Here is a 26,070-nt window from a genome sequence, read left to right as displayed (position 1 = left end):
ATCAACCTCAACACTTAGACTATCCTCATTAGATTTCCTAAACTTTAAATGATTTTAACTCTTTTTAAATAAGTTTATCTCATCTTACCTAGGACCTGACTTATGTATGTACTGTTAAGGGGAAAGTATCGATTGAATAAAAAAGGAATTTAATTGGAAGAAATCTATATGTATAAATGCCACTAACGAATAATACACTGGCATTCACTTGAATCATTCATTTTAAATATCCTTTATTTTATTTAAAAAAACAGTAATGTCCTATACTTTTTATATCTTTACATTACAAATCACCAACCATTTCACACATAAAATGGATGGGAATTAGAAATTTTTAAAAATATGCCACAAATTATACATACCATGTTTCATGACACTTCACACAGAAGAAAACATTATTATTATTATTATTATTATTATTATTTGCTTTTTTATTTTAGACAGTGCTTACTACTGAATTTGGAGTTGTAGTTAATAATTTACTTCTGCATGAGTCCAAAAATACTAAATTTATTATATGAAATTCATTTCTGTGAAAATAATTTCTCTGATTTAATCCTTGCAAATCAGAGGCATCAGAGATTCACTGAGTATAGGACAAGATTGGATAAAGTTCACGTTAAGTGATAGGTTTCCAAGAAGTTTAGAAAAGAAAAATTGGTAATACATTGGAATATGGGGTAAAATGGGATCATTCATTTTATTTCAATTTCTCCCATTCTAAATATAACTACTCAAAATTTAGTCTTTGCTTTCAGAATGGTGAGGCGCTTTAGTCTAGCGTAGGCCTGAAGGATAGGATTGTTCCTCTGCCTATTGCAATCAGGTGTACGGTGGAGGCGATGCATTTAGTCTCCAGAGAGAATGAAGATGCTGCTTGCACAGCACTTCTACTCACCAGTCCATGCAGCAGCAAAGGTGTTGGCTTTGAAGGAAGCCAACTGTCCTGCTCTCCCAGCCAGAGGTAAAGAATTGCATTGGTGGCCACTAGAGGGAGGAGGATTAGGAATAGAGTAAATTGTGGGGAAAAGGCACCCATGAAAAAAGCACATGGGACAACCAACACATCACCAACCACCGCCTAGCAGCTACCTCTCTGAGGGACTATACTGGGGGTCAGGATACACCATTAACCCAGAGACCCAGACACCAGTAATGATTGTAGTATCCTGGTAAAGAGCCCCTTAACTTTGATGGCAGGAGAAGGGAGATTGCGTACGATAATGGGAAACACACAAGCACACAAACACACAAGCACACGGACATACATTCTCATGCCCCATTACAAGAAGCTGTATCTGTGCCACCTGATTCTTGCCCATTTTCTTATTTAAAACTCTTGATGTTCTTTACCAAGAATGTGTTCACGAAAAGCAAATAGCCCACCTTCAAGTTAGTCTTGGGAGAAGCATCAGCAGAGACACTCATTGTGCCAAGATGTATTTTACCAACAAATCTGTACAAATTACATGAGGTTAAAAACAAATGGAATATAATATAATTAAAGCAAAGTTTCTTTTGCTAAATTACAGCTTGGAGCAAACCTGCAAGAAATGTTTCCAATTAGCTTCTTTAGCAAACACAAGGCATAGCTCACAACATGTTTTGCTTTCCATGCCGCCCTCTGGGTGGGCGGCCTAGTGGTTGTCTTACCTCCAGCACAAGTAGTGGAGCATTCTGACCAAGGCTGATGATTCCAGGTAAAGCCAATATCACTGTCTCCACTGCCAGTCCGAGTGATAGGAACATTGAACTTATACGTAATTCCCTCATACGTATCTTGATAAAGAACCTGCCATTGAAAACAACTGGTGAAGATAATTAAAATACAATGAGCCTTCATTCAGATACTTAGTATTTCTTTTGAAGAAGATAATGCCATAAAGTAAGCCTTATAAGAAATTTAAGATAACTTTTAGAACACATGCACTTATCTTGAATTTTCTCCTTCCATTTTCATAGGTAATTTAGAGTCATTTCTTTCATCTACCTTGTCTGGTTATAAAAACATTATTCAACTAAGCAATGAAATGGTCAAACATTCATATGGGAGAGCACTCTGGCTTTAACTTTACAAGGATTTTAAACACTTGGGCAAACCATTTCACCTTTATTTACCTAATTTATCTATAAAGCAGAGAAAATAAAGAGGCAAAGACACATTTACCATGACAATGAGATTTGTCGTGGTGGGACCTGGAGCTACCAAGGATTCTGGTTCATCAGTTGGTCTCTTGTAGCGAAAAGTTGTCCCAGCAGCATCAAATTTCTTAGGCCAGTCAATAGTCCAACCACAATTAAGATAGTATTCATCTGATTCAGATTTTAAAGCTAAAAAAAAAATCACAGTACACCTAAAAATATGAAACTTCATTTACCACAGTGTCACTGGTAAATAACTGCACTGAAGTATTCAATGAATATTCAATGAATATTCATTTCCATTTAGAGATGGAATTCTTGACTATTTTCTAAAGTAAAACTTAAAATGGTAATTTCCATGTGAATGCCAAGAAGATATTAAGTATTTATGACAGGGGTGGGCAAACTTTTTGACTCGAGGGCCACAATGGGTTCTTAAACTGGACCGGAGGGCTGGAACAAAAGCATGGATGGAGTGTTTGTGTGAACTGATATAAATTCAATGTAAACATCATTACATAAAAGGGTACGGTCTTTTTTTGTTTTTATAGTTTTAGTTTTATTCATTTCAAACGGGTCGGATCCAGCCCACAGGCCGTAGTTTGCCCACGGCTGATTTATGATGTCATTGATAGAGAGGAATAAAATGTTACCTGGAGAAATAAACATATGGAACTAGCAAGGAAAAGTATGACAAAAGAAATAACTAGGAATAGGAGAGATGGAGGAAACAGACTTTCCTGTCTAAATATTAAAAAGTAATTATATGAATATGGGGTGGGAGAAACTATAGTACTGGCACCCAGACAGACAACAACGCAACCAAACAGACAGTTAAGAAATAACAATCAATAAAGAAAAAAATAACAAAGCATCTTAAAGTATACGACAAAAGAAGCATCTTAAATTAGTTTAAAAAAAGATAACAAGATATGAAACTAAGACAAAAGACTAGCCACTTGGCAAATAATAAATTCAGCATTATGATGATGATGATGATGATGATGATGAATTTATATTTTGTTTGTTATAAGTACCACAATTCCACTCTTAGGTACATATCTAAAAGAAATGAAAATAGGTACTCAAAAAAATATTTGTACATACATGTTTATAGTAGCACTATTCCCAATAACCAAAAGTGGAAACAACTCAATTGTCCATCAATGGATGAAAGAATAAACAATTTGTGGTATACACAATACAATGAAATATTATTCTGCCATTAAAAGAAGTACTAATATATGTTGCAATGGTTATGAATTTCAAAAACATTATGCTAAATGGAAAAGGCTAGACAGAAAAAGTCACATATTGTAAACTGCCATTTATATGAAACTAGAGGCCCAGTGCACAAAATTTGTGCGCGGGGGGGGGGGCGTGTCCCTCAGCCCAGCCTGCCCACTCTCCAATCTGGGACGTCCCGCTCAGAATCCAGGACTGCTGGCTCCCAACCACTCACCTGCCTGCCTGCCTGCTTGCCCTTAACCACTACCCTGCCAGCCAATTGCCCCTAACTGCCCTCCCTGCTGGCCCAGTCACCCCTAATTGCCCTCCCTTGCCAGCCTGATCACTCCCAACTGCCCTCCCCTACAGGTCAGGTCACCCCCAACAGCCCTCCCCTGCAGTCCTAGTCACCCCCAACAGCCCTCCCCTGCAGGCCTGGTCGCCCCTAACTGTCCCCTGCAGGCCTGGTCACCCCCAACTGCCCTCCCCTGCTGGCCCGATTGCTCCTAACTTCCCACCTCTGCAGGCCTGGTTCCCCCTAACTGCCCTCCCCTGCAGGTTCGGTCACCCCTAATTGCCCTCCCCTGCTGGCCTGGTCACCCTCAACTGCCCTCCCTTTCAGGCCTGGTTGCTCCCAACTGCCCTCCCCTGCCAGCCATCTTGTGGCAGCCATCTTTGACCACATGGGGGTGGCCATCTTGTGTGTTGGAGTGATGGTCAATTTGCATATTACCTCTTTTATTAGATAGGATATCCAGAATAGGTAAATCCAATAGAGACAGAAAGCAGATTGATGGTTACCAGGGGTTGAGGAATGGGGAGTAACTGCTTAATGGACACAAGGTTCTTTCTGGGGTGATGAAAATATTTTGGAATGTACCAATGCCACTAAATTGTTCACTTTTAAATGGTTGAGTTCTATTTTATGTAAATTAAACCTCAATTTAAAAAAATGGTTTAAAAAGAGAGAAAGAATAAATGCCAGATGGGTAAATCTTTGAAATTAAACAGTTGAATCATAAAATGCTTGGAGAAAACATGGCAGATCTTTTAAAAAGTAACACTGGGATATAAAAAGCTTTTTTAAGTATGACAAAACCCACAGAAAATATAAAGGAAAGGATTAATAAATATGCATACATAATTTTAAGACCTATATTAAAAATGCATTAAAAACATTTAAAACTATTGGCAGAAAAAGGTTATTGGCACTACTGATAAGAAAAAATGGTGTGGTTCACATACACAATGGAATATTACTCCTTTTGTGACAGCATGGGTGGACCTAGAGAGTATCATGTTAAGTGAAATAAGGCAGTCAGACAAAGACAAGTACCATACAATTTCACATATATGTGTAATCTAACAAACAAAATAAACTAACAAACAAAATAGAAACAGACTCATAGATACAGAGAACAGACTGACAGTGGTCAGAGGAGGGGGTATTGGGAAACTGGGTGAAAAAGGTGAAGGGATTAAGCAAAGGGAAAAAATACCTCATAGACACAGACAACAGCATGGTGATTACCAGAGGAAAAAGGGGGTGAAGGGGAGGTAAAAAAGGGTATAGAGGGGATAAATGGTGATGGAAGGAGACTTGACTTGGTGTGGTAAACACACATCTATATAATATAATACACAGATGATGTATTATAGAATTGTACGCCTGAAACTTAATAAGATATACCTTTATTTATTAATAAAATATAATTTTAATAACCAATGCTACCCAATAAATTCAATAAAAAAAATTTTTAAAGAGAAAAATACAGTGATGATTTTGATAATGATTACATGATTTCATAATGACAAACATGGCAGTTTAAGTATTTTGTTATTATTTTAGCTTCTTCTTTCACATCCATAACTCATTTCCTAAACCCATTTCTTCTAGGAATTACTTTGTCTACCTCTGTAATTTACCCAATAAATGTTCTCTTACAAAAATTTTTTTTTAATTTATTGGGCCAGATAAACAAGCAGCTCACCCTGGCCTGTGTTGCTCACTGGTTGGAATGTCGGCTCCAGCATCAAAGGGTCTAGGGTTCCATTCCTGGTCAAGGGTCCATACCTGGGTTGCAGGTTTCCTCAGGCCCAGGTTGGGCGCATGTAGGAAGCAACCAATCGATGTGTCTTCTCACATCAATGTTCCTCTCTCTTTCTCCCTCCCTCCCTTCCACTCTCTCTAATGGGGAAAAACAAAAACAAAAACAGAAGCAGCCCAAAAAGACTATATATAAAGGTCATGGTGCAGTCTCTGCCTCTCTGGACCTCTACCACTTGTCCTTAACAGTACAGACCATTTTCATGCCCCCACTCCAATCTGACTGGCACATTTACTTGTATTTTCTTGACTTCAGATATGTTATGATGATTCATTTGTCAAAAACAAATCTAATTAACCTTTTAAGATAAGAACATGTCAACCAATTTTAAGGATTATTTAGTTTTAAATTTTTCTTGTATTTAAAATTTGTTCTTTTCAATTCTCACAGTGGTTTTCTGTTTCATTTAAAATATCAGCCCTAACCGGTTTGGCTCAGTGGATAGAGCGTCGGCCTGCGGACTGAAAGGTCCCAGGTTCGATTTCAGTCAAGGGCATATATCTTGGTTGTGGGCACATCCCCAGTAGGAGATGTGCAGGAGGCAGCTTATTGATGTTTCTCTCTCATCAATGTTTCTAACTCTCTATCCCTCTGCCTTCCTCTCTGTAAGAAATCAATAAAATCTATTAAAAATAAAATAAAATATCAGAATTACTTATGTTAAATAAGGACGTCTGAACCTGTATAATATGAACTAGTAAAATAAAAAATAAAACCAGACCACCCCCCCTCCGCCAGCAGCTTTGTAGTCTCCTTCAATTTGAGCTCTCACTTTCCATTTACCCAACTATTCAGCTAACACATTTTTGCTGGTACCATAATGTAGTTCAGAAAACACTGAGCATTTAACAAGTACTGGGTAATTTACTAGGGGAGGAGGATGTGGTATTATGGACAGAGAATTATCCAAGGGAAAAAAATTAATGTTACAAGTCTTATTTTTGTTTTGAGTCTTGCTGATTCCAAAATTATGATGCAAAAATAAAGGGCTCTTCTTGAATAAAGGAAAAGCCTGATTATACTGGTGTTCTATCCAAAGATGTATTCTGGATGTCATCTTATTTTTTAAAGACTTAATGAAAAGGCAATGATATGTTAAAGGACATAAGAACTCATCCAGGCCTCACTAGGGGTCTCTGGAGAACCTAAATCTGTTTTAAAAGATCAAACATCAAATAAGTAGAATATCCACTTCTTTCCCTGTTGAAATAACTGGTACTAGATTTGCCCTTCAACTGTAAACAACTAGAAAATTCACAAAACATGTGAATTAGCTGTTCTTAGACATTGGCCAGGACAGGGCAGGACTGTGATATATGCAAGAAGGAAAACAAGGTGAATTTGATCTTTCGATTTAAGAAATAATAGTCTTTTCAACAAATGGTGTTATAGTAATTGAATATCCATATAAAAAAATTGAACCTCAACCCTTACTTTATACCTTATATAAAAACTCAAAATGGACCATCTACCTAAATGTAAAAGCTAAAACTATAATTTCTTAAGGAAACATTGAAGATAATATTTGCAACCTTAAGGTAGGCACAATTTCTAAGGTAAGACATGAAAGCCCAAACAATAAAAAAATTTAACAAATTAGATTTCATGCAAATTAAAAGACACCATTTAAGGATAGAAAATAGATAAGCCAGTGACTGGGAGAAAGTATTCATAAAACATGTATTTGAACAAAGACTTGTATAGAATACATAAAGGACTCATAATTTAATAAAAAATTTTAAATAGGCAAAATAATTTTGAAAAGGAAGGGAGCATTTGGAACTCGTCTACATTATTGGTGGGAATATAAATAATACAACCATGTTAGAAAACAGTTTAGTAATTTCTTATAAAGTTAAACATGTACTTATCATATAACCTTACCATTTCACTCCTAGGCTTTTATCTATGAGAAATGAAAATATATGTCCACACAAAGCTTGTCTATAAATGTTCAAAGAAACTTTATTCATAATGGTCAAAGACTAAAAATGACCCAAATATTCTTAAGTGAGTGGATAAAAATATTATGATATATCCATACATTAGGATATTATTTAGTAATAAAAAAGAGTGAACTTCAGATACACTCAACAATATAGATGAATCTCAAAAACATTATGCTGAGTTAAAAAAGCTATACATAAGTATATACTGTATTATCCCATTATGTTAAATTCCAGGAATATAATGAAATACATGTCAGATAAAAGATCAATGTTTGCCTGAGGCTAAGGCTAGGGGCATTTAACTGCAAAAGCAAAGAAGAGGATGTTTTAGAGTCAGAAATGATCTACATTGTGGCTGTGTTATATATACATATAAATAATGTCAGTACTCTTTCAACTGTATACTTATAATGGATATACTTCATTATATATAAATTATTCCCCAATAACATTGATTTTAAAAATCAAATAGGCAACTCAGTGAAGAGTAAGCTATAAACTACTAATTTTTGTGTTTAGTTCTTACATGTGGTCCTATAAGACTTGTAATTTCATTTTAGCATGAAAGTATTCCATCTCAAAGCAGTATGTCCGTTTTTTCTTTTTCCATCACTATTTATCCCTTTATGCCCTCTTCACCTCCATTCACCCCCTACCCTCACCCTCAATCACCACAGTGTTGTCCATGTCCATGAGTTCTCTACTTTTTCTTCTCAATCCCTCCGCACACACCCCTGCCCCAAACTCCATAGCTGTCTGCCTGCTCTCTCAGTCTGTCTCTATTTGGCAAAGCAGTATGTCTTTTCCTTCATGATATTGTGCTATCCCTTCTCCTTAATTTTTGAAATCTACCAAAATATGCTACTCACCAATATAGGCAGGTGACACGGCAACTTCTCTGACTTCAATATTAACAGAACCTCTTGGTATCTGCACAACTGTCAGGTAGCCTGGACCACAGAAGACAGCCAGTGTAAGTAGATTCTGTAGCCTCAGCCAGAAAATGAGTGTTTAATAACCATTCAGTAATGATTTTCCTTATTCTACCATGCTTTCTTCGGCTTTTCACTATACAAATTATGAAATATGGGCAAATTCCCCTTTGGGTTAATGAATACCTCTAGAGTATTTTTCTTTTCCTCTAAAATACCTTCAACATGTACAATATTGGTTCATTTTATTTTCTCAACCGTAGCCCACACATCAATCTACTGTGGAAATTCATATCTTAAAGAAACATGGCAAAATGAAGTCAAGTAGAAAGGAAATAATATTTACTTAAAATATCTTACATAGGAACTCTCCTGTAATGTTGGAGGGCATGCAGACTGGTTCAGCCACTGTGGAAGACAGTATGGAGTTTCCTAAAAAGTTAAAAATGGAACTCCCATTTGACCCAGTAATCCCACTTCTAGGACTATATCCCAAGAAACCAGCAACACCAATCAGAAAGGATATATGCACCTCTATGTTCATAGCAGCACAATTTACAATAGCTAAGATTTGGAAACAGCCTAAGTGCCCATCAGCAGAAGAGTGGATTAAAAACCTGTGGTACATCTACACATGGAAGATACCACCGAGTCGGGTATTAAACAACAGCAATGGGGAGGGAGTCAACTGCGGTTAAAGAAGACATATGTAAAACTTTAGACAATAAAAAAATAAAATAAATATCTTATGTGAAGCCATATTTAATACTTTAAAAGACTGAAAGTAATTTGGGGGGTGGGGAGCAATGTCTGCCTAAATAATGAAATTTTAAAATAAGGGGTGGTGGTGGTGATCAAATGTGTTGCCTATTCCAAGCACACAGAGGCGTGAGGAAGAGTTCTCTCTACACACTCACCTCCTCCTCTGGGTGACGTCTCATTGAAGAACCCTTCAACGGCATCGCATGTGCTCCCATCCCCTCCACAGACTCGGCATTTATCTTCCCTAACACTGGATTCCAAAATATTATCACAACCTACATGCTGCAAACAGAGAAGAATATTCAGTGTGTGAAAAAAAAAGGAATTCTTACTAAGCAAATAAATATAGCGTATTTATTTACTTGTTTTTCCAGTAAAGGAAATAAAAACAAGAAATATTTTCCTCTCTCCACTTTTACCTTCACTCTCCAATAAGTTCTAGCTAACATTTCTCAACACATAAGTTTAAAGAAAAAAAATTCTGATTCCCCAGGAATGGATGTCTGTATTTCCAACCTAGATTTAATTATTTATAGATACCATGCTTCAATTCTTAAAATATTATAATTTGTTAGCAATGGACTCTTACTTATACCCCAAACCAATACATTCAAGAACTGAGAAAAATGGCATTTAGTCCTATACAAGGTTATAACAGCAAGAGTCTTGACTGGGCATGACATTTTGTCCTTTCTCAATCACTAGCCCTTTTGGATTATCCAATTGTTAGAGTCAAGGATTGGTTGTGGAAATCATGAGTGGGTAAATCTTTAAAAATGAATACCTGTACCCACTGGCTGAATAAAATTGCCATAAACTCTACCATTCTGTCTTTCACTGAACCACAGAGATGTGGATTCTTATATATTTTTGGTCCAAATTTTGGAACTTAAATTTGTATATTTGACATTTAGCCATTGATATCAGGCATGTAATCTCTGAATATACTAGTAACCTGTACCTGGGTTTTTATTATCTAAAAAGAATTTTAATATTGTCACAGAAATAACCTTTTCTTCAAGTAAATACACACACACACACACACACACACACACACACACACACACTGGGCTATCAGATACATTTGGAGGCTAGTAGCCAGAAGGACAGAAACTTTTGTAAGAAATTATGAGACTAAGTAAAATAGACAATGTTTTTATATCTTCTTTCTTTCTGGGACTTAGCTTTGCACTACTCTTTAAAATAAAACAAAAACAAGAAATAAAACCCTATATAATAAGGAGCTAACATGCAAATGGTCATCACATCCTTACGCGGTCATGCCATACACCTCAGACACTCAACACTGGGGATAGAGGAATGAGGACCAGCCAGGCACAAATGAGCTCGCGAGAGAGGAATGGGGACCAGCCAGGCTGTGGCCTGGGAGAGGGACAAGCCACACGCCCTGCAGTCCCGGGTGCCAACAGCTGGGGCTGGGGCCCGGGAGAGGGACAAGCCACCCGTCCCATGATCCTGGACGCCAGCAGCTGGGGCTGCGGCCTAGGAGAGGGACAATCCGCATGCACCATGGTCCCTGCGGTCCCAGGAGCCAGCAGCTGTGCCTGCGCCTGTGGCCTGAGAGAGGGACAAGCCACCCGGCCCGCAGTCCTGGGTGCCAGTGCCTGTGCCTGCAGGCCAGAAGAGGGACAAGCCACCCGGCCTGCGGTCCTGGGTGTCAGTGCCTGTGCCTGAGGACCAGGAGAGGGACAAGCCACCCACACTGTGGTCCCAGGTGCCAGTGCCTGTGACCCTGGAGAGGGACAAGCCACCAGCCCCATGGTCTTGGGCACCTGCGGCTCTGGCCAGGGCGAAGTCACCTGCTCACGGTCCCCTGCGGCTGCAGCCAGCCCAAGCAAAGCTGACCCAGGTCCTAGGTGCCTGCAGCTGGCCAGAGGGTGGGAAGCCCAGTCCCAGGTGTCTGTGACCAGCTGGAGGAGGGAATCCTGGGTCCCAGGTGCTGCGGGGTGAGGCAGAGGCAGTTAGGGGCAATCAGGCCAGCAGGGGAGCAGTTAGGGGCGATCAAGCTGGTAGGGGAGTAGTTAGGGGTGATCAGGCAGGCAGGCAGAGGGGCCAGGGGTGATCAGGCAGGCAGGCAGGAGAGCAGTTAGGAGCCAGCGGTCCCTGATTGAGAGAGGCAGTCGGACATCCCCCAAGGGGTCCCGGATTGGAGAGGGTGCAGGTTGAGCTGAGGGACCCCACCCCCTCCCCCGCATGAATTTTGTGCACCAGGCCTCTAGTGATCATTTAAGCAACCTTGCATTCTCCGTTGATACAGATATCCAGTGAATCCATATTGCACCGAGTCCCATCAATCACTGCGGGGGCACGTTCAGTGTAGAAGTTGTAGCCATCAGCCAAGCAGTTTAATGCACAAGGTTTCATTCCACCTGGACAAATGCAGTACAAAAGAAATAAATGGATTGCTTCTCCTATGAGACAGTGATTCAATATTCCCCATAGCAAATGTACAATTCATATAGACATCATTCCCTGACTATATCCCTGGATGTGTAGGTTTCTTTCCTCTTGCTAAAATTTCATGTTTATTTTCATTCCTTGTTCAACTCAATGAAGGTCCTGCTAAGTAGTTTTCAAGTTTAAAAATTTTAAGTGTTTCCAATATATGTTTACAATATCTTTACGGTCAAAAGGGATCACAGTGGAGGTACCTGAATATTGAAGCAAATGAATGAAATAAAAACTGTTTTTAAAAAATGAACCGAGGAAATAAAGCTTAAGGAGGCTTGAAACTATTACCTTATATGACAAATCAGAATTTCTACAACATATGTAACTTGTTATGGAAGCCGATACAAAAACTCTCCTATGTTAGCAGGGACATGGTAGTTGTAAAATAAAACTATTTGTACCTGTTTTTAAACATATCATATTCCGTGACTATGGCTTTAATGTGGAGATAAATTGTTATCAGACTAGCAAATCAAAGATAAAATTAATTATAGTTTTAAAATTGAATAGTTAAAATAATATCTAATATTATTTTGTGAACATATATAATAACTTGAGCATTTTCATTTTGCCATTGAAATTTGTATTTTTTAAGGTTGACATAAAAGATAGGTATGAATAATAGCCATTTAAAACAAGCAAAGTACATGTCATAACCTCATAATATATTGAAAAGTAGCAATAAATATGGATATATTTCATTCAAAACAGCACATGAAAAAAGTGACTTATAAATATGCAACTATTGATTAAAAATATGACGTAAGAAGAATACTTCCTGTTCAATCTTCCTTTTATGAAGTTAAAAACACTTTGGTCTTATTCTAATTATTTTGCTAAAATTTCTCTTTGAAATAAAGCTGACTACTTCTTATAAAGAATATAAGGCAGAAAGATTGAAATGACATGCCTAAGGTAGACACAGGTTGCTGCAGAGTGAAGGTATGTGGAGTAAAAGAGAGAAGCCAACTGGGTGGTGAAGACAATGATAAGTGAGAGACAGAACATTCCATTAAAAGGAGATCACTGTTATAGTTGACTAGAGGCCCGGTGCACAAAATTTCGTGCATTAGGGGGGCGAGTGTCCCTCAGCCCAGCTCGTACCCTCTGGCAGTCTGGGGACCCCTCACTCCTTACTGCCCACCTGCAGCAGAGGCGGGAGAGGCTACTGCCACCACCACTGCACCACCAGCCATGAGCCCAGCTTCTAGCTCAGCGGCACTCCCCCTGTGGACGCTCCTGCATTAAGCATCTGCCCCCTGGTGATCAGTGCCTGTCATAGTGACCGGTCATTCTGCCATTTGGTCTATTTGCATATTAGGGGTTTTTTTGTTTTTTGTTTTTTTAAATATATTTTATTGATTTTTTACAGAGAGGAAGGGAGAGGGATAGAGAGTTAGAAACATCGATGAGAGAGAAACATCGATCAGGTGCCTCCTGCACACCCTACTGGGAATGTGCCTGCAACCAAGGTACATGCCCTTGACCAGAATCAAACCTGGGATCCTTGAGTCCGCAGGCTGTCGCTCTATCCACTGAGCCAAACCGGTTAGGGCATATTAGGGTTTTATTATATTGGATAGTTGTTGTGCAAGAAGGCTCAATACATTCACACACCCTATTTTTTCAAGAGAAGATGAAAACCTAGATTTTTAAAATATAACCTGTTCTTGGCAACTCATTCAACATTTTCAAAAATACTGTGAAGGTTAAAACACATATGTAAGTAAAAACTGTTCTTGAACCACCAGTTTACAACCACTGGCCCAAGTTCATGTTTTCTCCCATTTTCTTTATCTGTAGGCTATAAAACTCCTATAGGACATATACGGTTATTACTAAGCTTAGGGTAATGATATATTTTGCTGTCCTGAGCACAGAAATAATAAGTAATCAATAAAATAATTTCTTTCTGAACTGATAATCAAGGTATTTATAATCTATTTTTATAAGATTCTCATGAATAAAAATGCTCTAAATTTCCATGAATATTACTGGGATTGTTTTCATTACTACCCAATATTGTTCTTTCCCCATTTATTATTGTAATGTTTTGAAAGTTAATGGAGCTTTTTATGTAATGGGCTTTTTAAAAAGTACTCTAGCCTTTCATTTACTCAATTTTACTACTATATTAATTATGTAACATAGTATTTGATAGGCAAGACATGTAATTACTATGTTTGTATTCAAAGAAATAAATTTCCTCCTTTTTCACTGCTCAAGATGTATTTAGCTTTCTCTGTTACAATGAGTTTTCAGAAGAGGTACTGCTATTATTTCAAGAAGGGATTTAGGATGATTCTCTAAATGGAAGGTCACATTACCAATTACCTTCATTTAAAGCTTATTATGAATTTAGTGTTAATTCATTCCACTCAATTACCTACATGCTAATTATTAAATCCTCTTACAATAAGATAAAACAATATCAAATGTATATGAACTTAATAAAAGTGATTCAAAATACATGAAACAAAAAGTTATAAAAAGAAAGTAAAGTCATATAATAGCTCAAGATTTTAACACATTTCTCTCAGTAATTTATAGAAGAGCAAGAGCAGGAAAAAAAAAGCATCCAGAAAAATTAAAAATATTTGCATAACACTAGCCAACTTGACCTCATGGATATCCATAGAACACTACTATATCCAACAACTGCAGAAAACACATCCTTTTCAAGTATAAATAGAATATTCACCAACGTGGAGAATAAGCTGTATCATAAAACAAATTTCAATTAATTTTAAGAATTTAAATCATGCAGAGTATTCTCTAAGCATATTAGAATTAAACTATAAATTAATAACAAAAATTCTAGAATATATAAAATATTTGGAAATTCCACCAAAAAAACTCTAGAACTGATCAATGAATTCAATAAAGTAGCAGGATACAAAAAGAAATAAAAATGACAGTTATAAATAACCTAAATAACCCATGGGTAAACAAGAAATCACAATGTAAATAGAATAATATTTTGAAATGAAGGAAATAAAAACACATCAACTTTGGGGAATGCAATAGAGCAAAATAAACCCATAATTAAAAGAAAAAAGACAGTAATAGAGAAAAGTGCTACAGCCAAGTCGATTCTCTGAAAAGATAATTAAAATTGATAAGTCTCAAGTAAGACTGATCAGGTAAAAGAGAGAAATACATATTATAAATATCAGAAATCAAAGAGCATACATCACGCCAGAGCCTACAGATATTAAACAGAATAATAACAGAATGTTATGATCAAGTTTCTATCAATGAATTGGACAACATGGGTGTAACTTATCAATAAACTTATCAAAGACACAAATTTGAAAACTCACATAAGAATTTAAAAGTCTGAATAATTCTTTTAACTGTTAAAGGAGCTGAATTTGTAATAATTTTTTTGTACAAAGAAAATACCAAACATACATGCTTTTACTATTTTTCCAAGGAAAAAATAATACCAATGTTACAAATTCTTTCAAAATAAATAAGAATTCTATTTCAGGAAGCCAGAGTAACTCTGATACCAAAACTTGTCAAAGACATAACAAAAATAAAATTTAGAAATCAGTTTCCCTTATGAACATAGACACAAATATACTTAATAAAATATTAGCTATTAAATTTAATAACATATAAAAAATAGTAAATCATTACCACATAGGGTTTATCCTGGGAATAAAAGGTTGGTTTGACATTATAAAATCTGTCAAGTAATTTATCATATTAAGAGAGTAAGGAAGAAAATCACATATAATCTCCACATGCACAAACTGTATTGAAGGGCCAAGCCAGTGCATTAAGACAAAATGAAATAAAAGGCAAAAAGATTGAAATAGACCATCTCTATTCCAAATAACATGACTATTTAACAAGAAAATCCTAAATAACAGAACGCAAAATATATAAAAATTAATTTTATTTTTATACACTAGAGTTAATAATTAAAAATGAAATTTTTAAAACTTTCATTTACCATAGTGTCAAAACACATAAATTACTCAGAAATAGGTTTAGCAAAAGATGTGCAAGACCTTATACCTAAAACTACAAAATATAGCTAGAGACATTAAAAAAGACACAAATACATAGAGATATATACTATGTTCATAAATTGGAAAATTCAATATTTGAATTTGTCATTTCTCCCTGTGTTGATCTACAGATTCAACATGATAACAAGCATAAGCCTAGCATGTTTTTCTGTAGAAATTAACAACAAATTTTGTCACTTATATGGAAATGCAAAGCATTTAGAATATCCAAATAACTCTTTTAAAAAAGATCAAAGTTTGAGGAACTTAAGCTACCTGTGTCCAAGATTATACAATTACAATAATTAAGTCAGTGTGGTACTAATATGGACTTGACAAATAGATTGATGAAACAAAATAGAGTACATAAATATACTACAAATACACACCATATTCCTAAATTGTTTTAGATTGTACAACTAAATTTAAAGATAAAAAACCTGGCTCTTAGAAGGAAAGATTAAAAAATACCATCTAGAGTTGAAGTAGACAAAGATTTCTAAAACAGGACACAGAACACAATAACCATAAAAGAAAAAAATTGAAAAATTAGGATTCATCAAAATTAAAATCCTATACTCATCTAAAATACCATTTAAAAAGTAACAGGAGAGCCACAGACTGTGAGAAAATATTCGAAAACTTATCTGATAAATGACTACCACTAGAGAATCTATAATAACAAAAGTGTAATATGCTAATTAGACTGGATAGCCAAATGACCTTCCGGATGTCCTTCCGAATGAACACAGGGCTGTGAGGGCCGAGCCCCTTGCACGAATTTTGTGCATCAAGCCTCTAGTGAAAAGATAAAATACCAATTGGAAAATAGGCAAAGAATGTGAACAATTAACAAAAGACGATACATAAATGGTCAATAAGCACATGAAAATGTGCTCAACATAATCAATAATCAGAAATGCAAATTAAAGCCCTAGCGGGTTTGGTTCAGTGGATAGAGCATCAGCCTGCGGACTGAAGGTTCCTGAGTTCAATTCCGGCCAAGGGCACATGCCCAGATTGCGGGCTCAATCCCTAGTAGGGGGTATGCAGGAGGCAGCCGATCAATAATTCTCTCTTATCATTGATGTTTCTATCTCTCTCTCTCTCCCCCTTCCTCTCTGAAATCAATAAAAATAGATTTTTTTTAAAAGAAATGCAAATTAAAGCTACAGTAAAACATCATTATACACCCACCAGGAGAAGACTGAAAACACCAAATGTTGGCAAGGAAATGGAACAAACAGAACTTACACATTGTTGGTGGGAGTTGTGATATGGTACAATAACTTTGGAAAAATATCTGGCAGGTTTTTTTTTAATTAAACTCATACCTACCCTATTATTCAACAATTCTACTCCTAAGTATTTACCCAAGAGAAATGAAAACATATGCCCACAAAAAGATGAGTATGCAAATAATCACAGCAGTTGATTCATAACAACTGTAACTAGAAACACCCCAGGTATCCATCAGTCACAGAATGGAAAAGCAAACTGATTATAATACTGCTTAGCAATAAAAACGAATGAGCTGCTTGTACATGCAATAATGCAGATGGATTTCAAAAACATTGGGCTTAAAGAAGCCTTGCACAAAAGAGTAAATATAACATAATTTCATTTATATGATGTTCTGGAATAGGCAAACTAATCTATGGTAAAAAAAAAAAATCATAACAGTAGTTGCCTCTTAGAACAAACAGGTAGAGGCATCTATGGAGTGGGAAGGACTATGGAGGTAATAGTAATGTTCTATATCTCAGTAGAGTTTTACAGGTGCATGCATTTGTTAAAACTCAGGGAAAGTACAGTTAAGATTTGTGCATTTCATTGTACATAATCTAACCTCAAAAGAAAAAAGTAAACAGTACTGAACTGTTGATGTATGCATGCTTAATTACTTACAGGAAAGTATATTAGTGACTATAATTTACTTTGAAATACATCAAAAAAAAGCGTAGATTGATGAATGGATAGATGACTAGACATGTAATGAAAAATATATACTGAAATGTTAATGGTAGAATCTTGGTGGTGGATAAAAACATCACTGTAAAATTATTTCAATATTGTTCTATGTTGAAATTTTTTCAAAAATGTTAAAACAAGCAAAAATTTTGAATGTGCATTCAATCTTTCCAAGAGAAAATTTTAACAAAACTTAGTTTGTATTTTGGGAGTGTAAGCAAACTTTTTGTGCTTACTGAACAACTGGTGTTTGATACATGCCCAAATTAAAGAGCAAAAATGTTTCCCAACACTAAAAAAGAATTTTAAAAATCTATGGTAAGATCCTTAGCCTTTTTTCAAGAAAGAACACATTTTCCTGGCCTCTTTAAGTTGATTTATATTGTTATAATTTGTTTTTAGGGTGATATCTCTAAATACTTCGCAATTATAAATGATTATAATGTAATGTCCACATACCTCAAGAAGTCAAGAACTCAAAAAAATGATTTCTGATCATTTGTACTAACATAAAATTCATTACAGGGAAACTAAAACATGAGACCTTTATAGTATTATAAGTATGTTCCTGCTTTGATTTACAAACACTAATTTTTACTAGTATGTGTAGAAATGTGTGTGTCTGTATTATTTATATACTCTTTCATGTTTGCAAAGCTCTCAAGCATGATGAATGCTCTGCCAGGTTATACATTACCTCCAGTAAAGGGTTTCCAGTTATAATAATTTCCACGGAAAGGCATATTGTCAAAGTCTGCACACTGTTTCTCTCGAAAATCTCGGGCCCCCAAAGGACATGGCTAAAATAAAATAAAATCATAAATGGTACGATTGTTGAAAAATTCCGAAACCAAGGGACAGCGTCCCTAAAATTAAAATTGCCTGAACTCCATCACATTAGCTCACTGCCTTACTCTCTGGAACATGCTCTACTCTTTTACAACCAGTATTCAGACTGAAGTGTCTGAATTGTAATCTTAGCCACAGAAGAAATAACTGAAGTCATTTAAACAAAGTGAAGTGTTAGACAGTTTCCATATAACTTTACACTCAGATGCATGTCATAGTCCACTTTGCAATCGATCCATCAGGTATCTCCTTATAAGCACAAATAAAAACCAGGAGAAGAAATCAAAACACAAAATCTTTTTTGGTAGCAGTGTTTGAGATCCAGTTGCCACAGCTACTCCCAGCTCTTTATTTTAAGGAATCAAGAGGCAGGTTTGTAACATGACATTCAGCACTATTAACTGTGGTTTGGATCCCGACTACTATAGCTGTTTACTGTCTAGCTCTGACAAAAACCATATTTTAAGACATGGGATGAAATGGGCAAAATGCTAGGCCTCAAGTTTAAACACCTTCCAATTCAAGGAATGTGGACTTATTAGGATTTACATTTTAACTTTAACATCACAGAAAATAAAATACTAATTTGGTTCAAAACATGTACATGTGTTGAATGGGAGACAGAGAAGGATGTTGGGAAGGTGAAGAGAGAATTATTTGTTTTTAAAATTTGGAATGCTTCTTCTACCTGGATTTTTTTACAGAGGAAAATCTTGCCAATCTAGCTAGGTCCAGATGCCGAATACCACAGGGCCATCCTAAATTCAATACTTAAGTTCAAAAAGAATTAAAGTATAACATCTCACAGTGTTTGAACAATATGACCTAATTTGATGTATCTTTTAGAGTTCTGCAGCTGTTGCACCTAAAACTTGAAGCTACTGATCGAGAAACACTCACTTTAAATATGGAAGAATGGAGCAAGTCATTAGACAAAATTATTAATTGTGAATAAATAATGAGTATGTTACAGACACTCTCAGATATCATTTTCAGGCTTTTTACCACCTTCCATGGGGTCTCTACATTTACTGTATTTTATATAGTTTTCTGATGTCAGTCCCTAGAAGCATGTGCAAAAATAATAGACCACAATGTGCAAATATTTGCATGGTCACCATTACTTTCTATATACTATGGTTCAAATTACTAGCATATCAAGTCCAAAGCCTCAGATTCTGGAAATAGTGAGAGCAGGTCTCCATTCTGTTATGGGCCCAGAATTTAAAATATTTTTCTGCACATTAAAATATGACACTGCAGCCGAAACCGGTTTGGCTCAGTGGATGGAGTGTCGGCCTGCGGACTGAAGGGTCCCGGGTTTGATTCCGGTCAAGGGCATGTGCCTGGGTTGCGGGCACATCCCCAGTGGGAGATGTGCAGGAGGCAGCGGATCGATGTCTCTCTCTCATCGATGTTTCTGACTCTCTGTCTCCCTCCCTTCCTCTCTGTGGAAAATCAATAAAATATATTTTTAAAAAAATAAATAAATAAATAAAATATGACACTGCAATGCCAAACCTAATGATTCTGCTTGCCAAATTACCATTTTTACCTGTCTTTTCAAAAAAATGCAAACTAAGTATGAACCGTAGGCTACATAGTGCATCACACTGGACAAATAAGCTTCTGGTGTCTTGCTGCATCGTGTGCTACCGCTTTCCTTTCCTAGCCATTTCCAGGGAACCTCACACAAGGACTGGAGTTGTCAGTGGCCTTGCCATGCAGCAAGGCTAGCTTTTAAGCAAATATTATCAATTTTTAAAAATACAAATAATTTTAACTATAGGTACAATTTTTCACATAAAACTTAAGTATTTGTAAAGCACCAACTACCTAAAAGTTCTCACAGCTTTCAAACTAGTTGGAGAAACAAGATACAAATAGACAAACCACAGCACTGTTGCAGGCAGTACTTATAGGCATGATGCAGGTGCTGTATGAAGGCAAACGATCAATGTGTCATGTGACTGATCACAGGGAAACTTTTCCTCTGGAAGCAAACCTTGAGTGTATTATAATTATAATAAAAGTATTATGAAAACTTAATCTTTGTAACATTATAAGATATTGTAGGAATTGAGCTGGTTAAGCAAAAGGACTTTTGGGGTAGAGGTGGGGGGGGGGGTTATTAAGAATAAAGCCAAGTAAAGCCATGGGGACAGGAAGGGAAAGGTCATACGTTGGGAATTAGTTGGAAAAAGGCCATCCTAGATGAAACAAACTGTATGGAAGCACGAGAGCAGATAACATTTCATAGAAAAGCACTGGTACATAAAAAAGCCTCAAATCAACAAACTAAGGTATTGTGAAGGCCATTCACTTAAGAACAAAAATCCTATTCCTAATTATCTTGTAATGTCACTCCTAGCTAGAAGAGACAAGGTCCAATAGGAGGATATTGCTGTTTCATGAAGCACTTGGATAATATTTTGTAAAATTTTTGATCCACTCTTTTCCTGGAATAATCACTCCAAGTGTCAGCATAATGAAAATATTAACAATGACAACAGAGACTTAGCATTTAGTAAGCACCTACTCTGGGGCACACTGTTCAGAGGTCTCAAGATCTATTATCTATTGAATCTCTGTCTACATTCTTATGAGGTGGTTGTCCTTCATAATCCCATTTTACAACAGAGCACTGAGTACAGAAAGGTTTGCTTAGTAATAGCTTCAGGATGCAAGGACACCTCCCTCATCTGAGTGGCACCTCCTCTGGACACTGTCTAAATGCTACAGTAACAGTGTGAGGCTTTAGCTGTTAAGATACACAAAGACCTAACAGGAGTAACTTGGACTATGGACCTAGTCTTGTCATTTCCAGCTGTAAGTTTCTTATCTTCTCCAAGCTACTTTTTTTCCCTCATTTATAGAATAAGAGGGCCAATTCTTATAAAATAAGGACTTTGGAGTAAGACTAGCCTGGATTCAATTCTAACTTTGTCATTTGTTTAATTCATGGCCTTGAGCAATGTAATTCATTTTCCAACCCTCATCTATAAACTAGTATTTATCTCCTAGTTGAAGATGCATGTAAAATGTCTAGCTCTGTACTTGGCACATGGTAGCTCTGAATAACTACTGGCAGCAGTGCTGGTTTGGGGTCAGGCATCCATCGACCATCCCTCATCGTTCCTGCTCTGCTCTCTATATCAGGGGAACACACTCTGCAAGCTCCACATCCCAGGCTTCTGTGCCAGCTGACTTCTGGTTAGGTGCAGGCAATGAAAGGCACGCGTGGGAGAAGCCAGGGCACTTCTCTCATTTCCTCTCCACCTCAGAAAGCGCCTTACGCAGGCACAGAATCATTCTGCGGCCCTCACTTCAGGAAACAAAAGCCCCACACCTCCACCCCATGCTATGCTTCCAGCTTCTGGACTCTGATAAAACTACCTCCTTCCTGGATCTTTCTGGTAGGAGTGGTGGCATCTTGCTGCTGACCCTGATCTATGGGCTGCAAGCCTCTTCAATTGCCAAGTAACCAAGTATGTGCATTAAATTCCCTCTATTTAAATATTCAGAATGACCTCTATTATTATGGTTGGATCTTTACTGACACATACAACAATCAATAATGATGAAGAAGGAAGAGGAGGAAATGAGTAGGTTGAATACAGGTATATTTCCATAGTTTATTGGTTAAGGGTATAGAGGTTGGCAATTTTCTCTGCAAAGAGCAACATAGTGAATACTTTGATTTTTGTGTTCCATACAGTATTGGTTGTCACTATTCAACTGGGCCATTATAATGTGAAAGAAGCCATAAACATATATGTAAATGGCCATGGCTGTGTTCCAATAAAGTTTATTTACAAAAAGAGGTGAGGGGCCAAATTTGGCCAAGGAAATAGATTTTGCCAACCCCTGCTTTAGGTGCTAACAGAATAGATACAATCTGTCTGGCAACGTTTTGCAGAAGAACCAAACTTGATTATTAATTTTTGAGTCAATGCCAAATCATACATTTTTAAGGATTTTAGAAGTAATATAATCTAATTTGTACACACTGCTTAAATGTCCTCTATAATTATCCCCAAAGTGGTCACACAATCTGAATAAGCATCTACAGAAATATCAAGTACTTTTCAGACAGCTACAATTCTTATCAGGTTCTTCCTTATATTCAGCCAAAATCTGTCTTGCTCTTTTCTTCTGGATCCACACTGAGCAAATCTAACCCCTAACTGAAAGGTATCTAGACCTTAATGGATTTCCTAAGGGCACATCATAACTCATCATTAGCCCTCTTAAAACAAGCACCAAGAACTGGCCTTTGTTTTGTTCAGCAAATGTATATAAAATGCTTACTATGTGTCACACATGATCTAGGCTCTGGATATGAGGCAATAAACAAAACAGATTAGGTCCCTGCTTTCATGGAGCTCATTGTAATGGAGTGAGAAAGAAGAAAAACAAAGCAGGTTAAGGAAATTGATAGTGAGGTGGAGGGAAGTTTTAAATAGTATAGTCAGAGAAATTCTCTCGGATAAGGTGGCATTGGAGCAGAGTTAAAAGAAACTAAGGGAGTGATTTATGTACACATCTGTGAAAAGAGTGCTCCGGGGAAACAGGAAATGCAAAGGCCCCGAGGCAAGAGTGTGTTTGGGATGTTCATCAAGGAGAATGGAGGATGGAAGGGTCTAGGGAAGCGGTTCTCAACCTGTGGGTCGCGGCTCCTTTGGGGGTCAAACGACCCTTTCACAGGGGTCGCCTAAGACCATCGGAAAACACAAATATAATTACGTATTGTTTTGTGATTAATCACTATGCTTTAATTATGTTCAATTTGTAACAATGAAATTGGGGGTCACCACAACATGAGGAACTGTATTAAAGGGTCGCGGCATTAGGAAGGTTGAGAACCACTGGTCTAGGGAACGGTAGTAGACTTGGGGACTTGCTCTCATGCTTTCTGGTTCCAGAATATATCCAGCTAGTGTACTGTTCTCCTGATTTCAATGTTTCCTTCACTGAATGCTCTGAATTTGTGTTGATTAGAAATAAGCTCAGTAGGAATTGTACATGCTGGTTCCAAAGGAAGTGATCAAAGAAGAGTTAATTTCTTAAGAAAAATTACACAAAATATATTTTTTTAGTTTTTGTTTAAAAAGAATAGAGATTTTAAGGAGTAATGCTTTTTAAATTACTTAGGGATTAGAAGTGCTGACACTATGCAGAAATCCTAACAGAGAACAATGGGCACAAGCAACAAATTCTTTCTGTGAAGCCTGACAGGTTTTCAGCCTCCTAGTGTTCACACTAATCAGCATCCTCTCCTTTTTAAAAGCGACCAGCAGGGCCCCACATAAATCCAGAGAGCAAAGCTGCAGGTCTCAGCAACTTTTGATCTTAGCATTTTCAAAGAAATTTTAAAAATATTATCACTTTTATCCCCATTTCTCAGAGATCTATGATAAGTTAGCACATTCTGCAGACCATCTTCTGTTTCCAATTTTATTGATAGTTTAAAAGCATCTCCTTTTGACTTAATACTATTTTATTGGTAGTTAAATCTAAAAAAGAGTAATTCGTTGGAGGCATAAAAGTTGCAATAGAAAGAAATCTTAGCTTCTGCTGACAAACATTCCAGGGGTATTTCTACGACTGGGGTTCTAATCAATGGTTTTGTCCTGAAGAATAGGGTGACCTTGGCAAGTCCAGAAATGTGCGCGTTCTTTATTTTCATTTGCAAAACATACCCCCAAAAGCCCGTACCTTTAAGAGAAATACAACCCAAAATATTTTGCAAATGAAGAAAATGCTGAAAATCCTGTACTTTGCCTTAAGGGTAATAAAGAGCGAGAAGAAGGCTGAGAATGAAAACTCTTTTTCCCTTTCCCTCCCCCTCTCCTCTTCCTAAAGGAGATGGGCAGGGAGAAGATACCAGGATTCCTATGACTTGGGGAAAATTGCAAAATAAGCAATATTGGCGTTTTGTTCTTCTACATTCTTTATGTCTTTCTCACCTTCTGCCCCTTTTTTCCTTTCTCGCTTTCACATCAAATGCAGTTTTACTTCTCCACTATTATACTAGAACAACCTTCTCCACTCCCCAAATTTAATTATCTTCTTCCTCTCGAGGATAGCAACATATTCTTAGCCAGTAATATCCCATTCGCTGGGGAAGCATGAGTGGAGTCTGGATTCTAACCCTTGCTCTGTTGAGCAAGCCATGCACCTGACATAGGACTAGGCATCTTTTTCTAAATTACACACACAGCCGAAACCGGTTTGGCTCAGTGGATAGAGCGTCGGCTTGCGGACTGAAAGGTCCCAGGTTCGATTCCGGTCAACGGCATGTACCTGGGTTGCGGGCACATCCCCAGTAGGAGATGTGCAGGAGGCAGCTGATCGATGTTTCTCTCTCATCGATGTTTCTAACTCTCTGTCTCTCTCCATTCCTCTCTGTAAAAAATCAATAAAATATATTAAATAAATAAATAAATAAATTACACGCAAAAAAAAATGCCACGTGGGTTTAAAAAGGCCTTTCTTCCACACCCTCTCTTACAAGTTGCCAAGAAAATTCCAGATTTCCTAGCTTTCAGGTACTGCCAGATTATCTCACTAAAGTAATACATGAGGGCGTTTCCAATGTTAAATTTTGAGTTCAATGCAAATAGTGAATGCTTGCAACCCCAGTTTTTTTTTTTTTTAAATATATTTTATTGATTTTTTACAGAGAGGAAGGGAGAGAGATAGAGAGTTAGAAACATCGATGAGAGAGAAACATCGATCAGCTGCCTCCTGCACATCTCCCACTGAGGATGTGCCCGCAACCCAGGTACATGCCCTTGACCGGAATCGAACCTGGGACCCTCCAGTCCGCAGGCCGACGTTCCATCCACTGAGCCAAACCGGCTTCGGCGCAACCCCAGTTTTGATCCGACTTTCTTATCTCTTGTCCCCCATAAAATTTCTGGGTTTTTTTTTGTGGGGTTTTTTTGTTTGTTTTTTTTGTAGTTTCACTTTTCATTTACTTTTAAAGAAAAACAAAAGCCTGATAAACCTGCATGGTCCAAACTTGAATCTAGCTGACATATTTGATACGATAATCATCCAGTTTTCAAAATTAAAGTTAGTTCTAATGTACCTTGCAGAGTCTACCTGTAATTAAAATGCCATCTATCCATAACATAACCCTTTCCCCTAAACCTATAAATATGTTAAGAAACAAACTTTCACTTGGTGGTTTTTTGAACATCTCTTTTAAGAACAAGATAAACAAATTCTCTTTTGTGTATAATCTAGTACTTATTTTCAAAATTTGATGCACACCATAAAATTTATACTTAAAGAAGAGTAATGACACTGGTCCTGCTATTTCTTTACACATATAATAGTATATTATGTACAATATTTATAAGGATAAAGTGGCTGGTACTAATTTGTTTTCTGATTATAACTTGGGACACAGTTACAAACTCTTAGTTATAACTAATGGATCAACTCTGTACTTTGGCACCACACCTCTCCCTGGGGGGAAGGTTGGTAGTTTCAGGGTGCTCTCAGCTCTCTGATTGTGATGCAGGGTAACGTTAGACCAGACCAGTGATGGCGAACCTATGACACGTGTGTCAGAGGTGACACGCGAACTCATTTTTTTGGTTGATTTTTCTTTGTTAAATGGCAT

At 37.0% G+C, this 26,070-nt stretch overlaps 1 protein-coding gene across 1 annotated transcript in view; it reads right to left on the bottom strand.

Annotated features, from left to right (window-relative positions):
* The window catches only part of ADAMTS6 (ADAM metallopeptidase with thrombospondin type 1 motif 6), a 225,449-nt gene that overhangs the window by 53,149 nt on the left and 146,230 nt on the right, over nucleotides 1–26,070 (bottom strand). Inside the window, exons 14-19 of the mRNA XM_006762487.2 lie at nucleotides 18,283–18,385; nucleotides 11,377–11,510; nucleotides 9,276–9,402; nucleotides 8,296–8,376; nucleotides 2,168–2,331; nucleotides 1,654–1,792 (exon numbers count right to left, since the gene is read on the bottom strand). Coding sequence (XP_006762550.1) covers nucleotides 1,654–1,792; nucleotides 2,168–2,331; nucleotides 8,296–8,376; nucleotides 9,276–9,402; nucleotides 11,377–11,510; nucleotides 18,283–18,385 — 748 coding nt within the window. The remainder of the gene's footprint in view (nucleotides 1–1,653; nucleotides 1,793–2,167; nucleotides 2,332–8,295; nucleotides 8,377–9,275; nucleotides 9,403–11,376; nucleotides 11,511–18,282; nucleotides 18,386–26,070) is intronic.

This window comes from Myotis davidii, unplaced genomic scaffold (genome assembly GCF_000327345.1).
Source record: "Myotis davidii unplaced genomic scaffold, ASM32734v1 scaffold135, whole genome shotgun sequence".
Taxonomy (NCBI): domain Eukaryota; kingdom Metazoa; phylum Chordata; class Mammalia; order Chiroptera; family Vespertilionidae; genus Myotis; species Myotis davidii.
The sequence above is the reverse complement of the archived record's forward strand: the minus strand, read 5'-3'. Positions and strand labels throughout refer to the sequence as shown.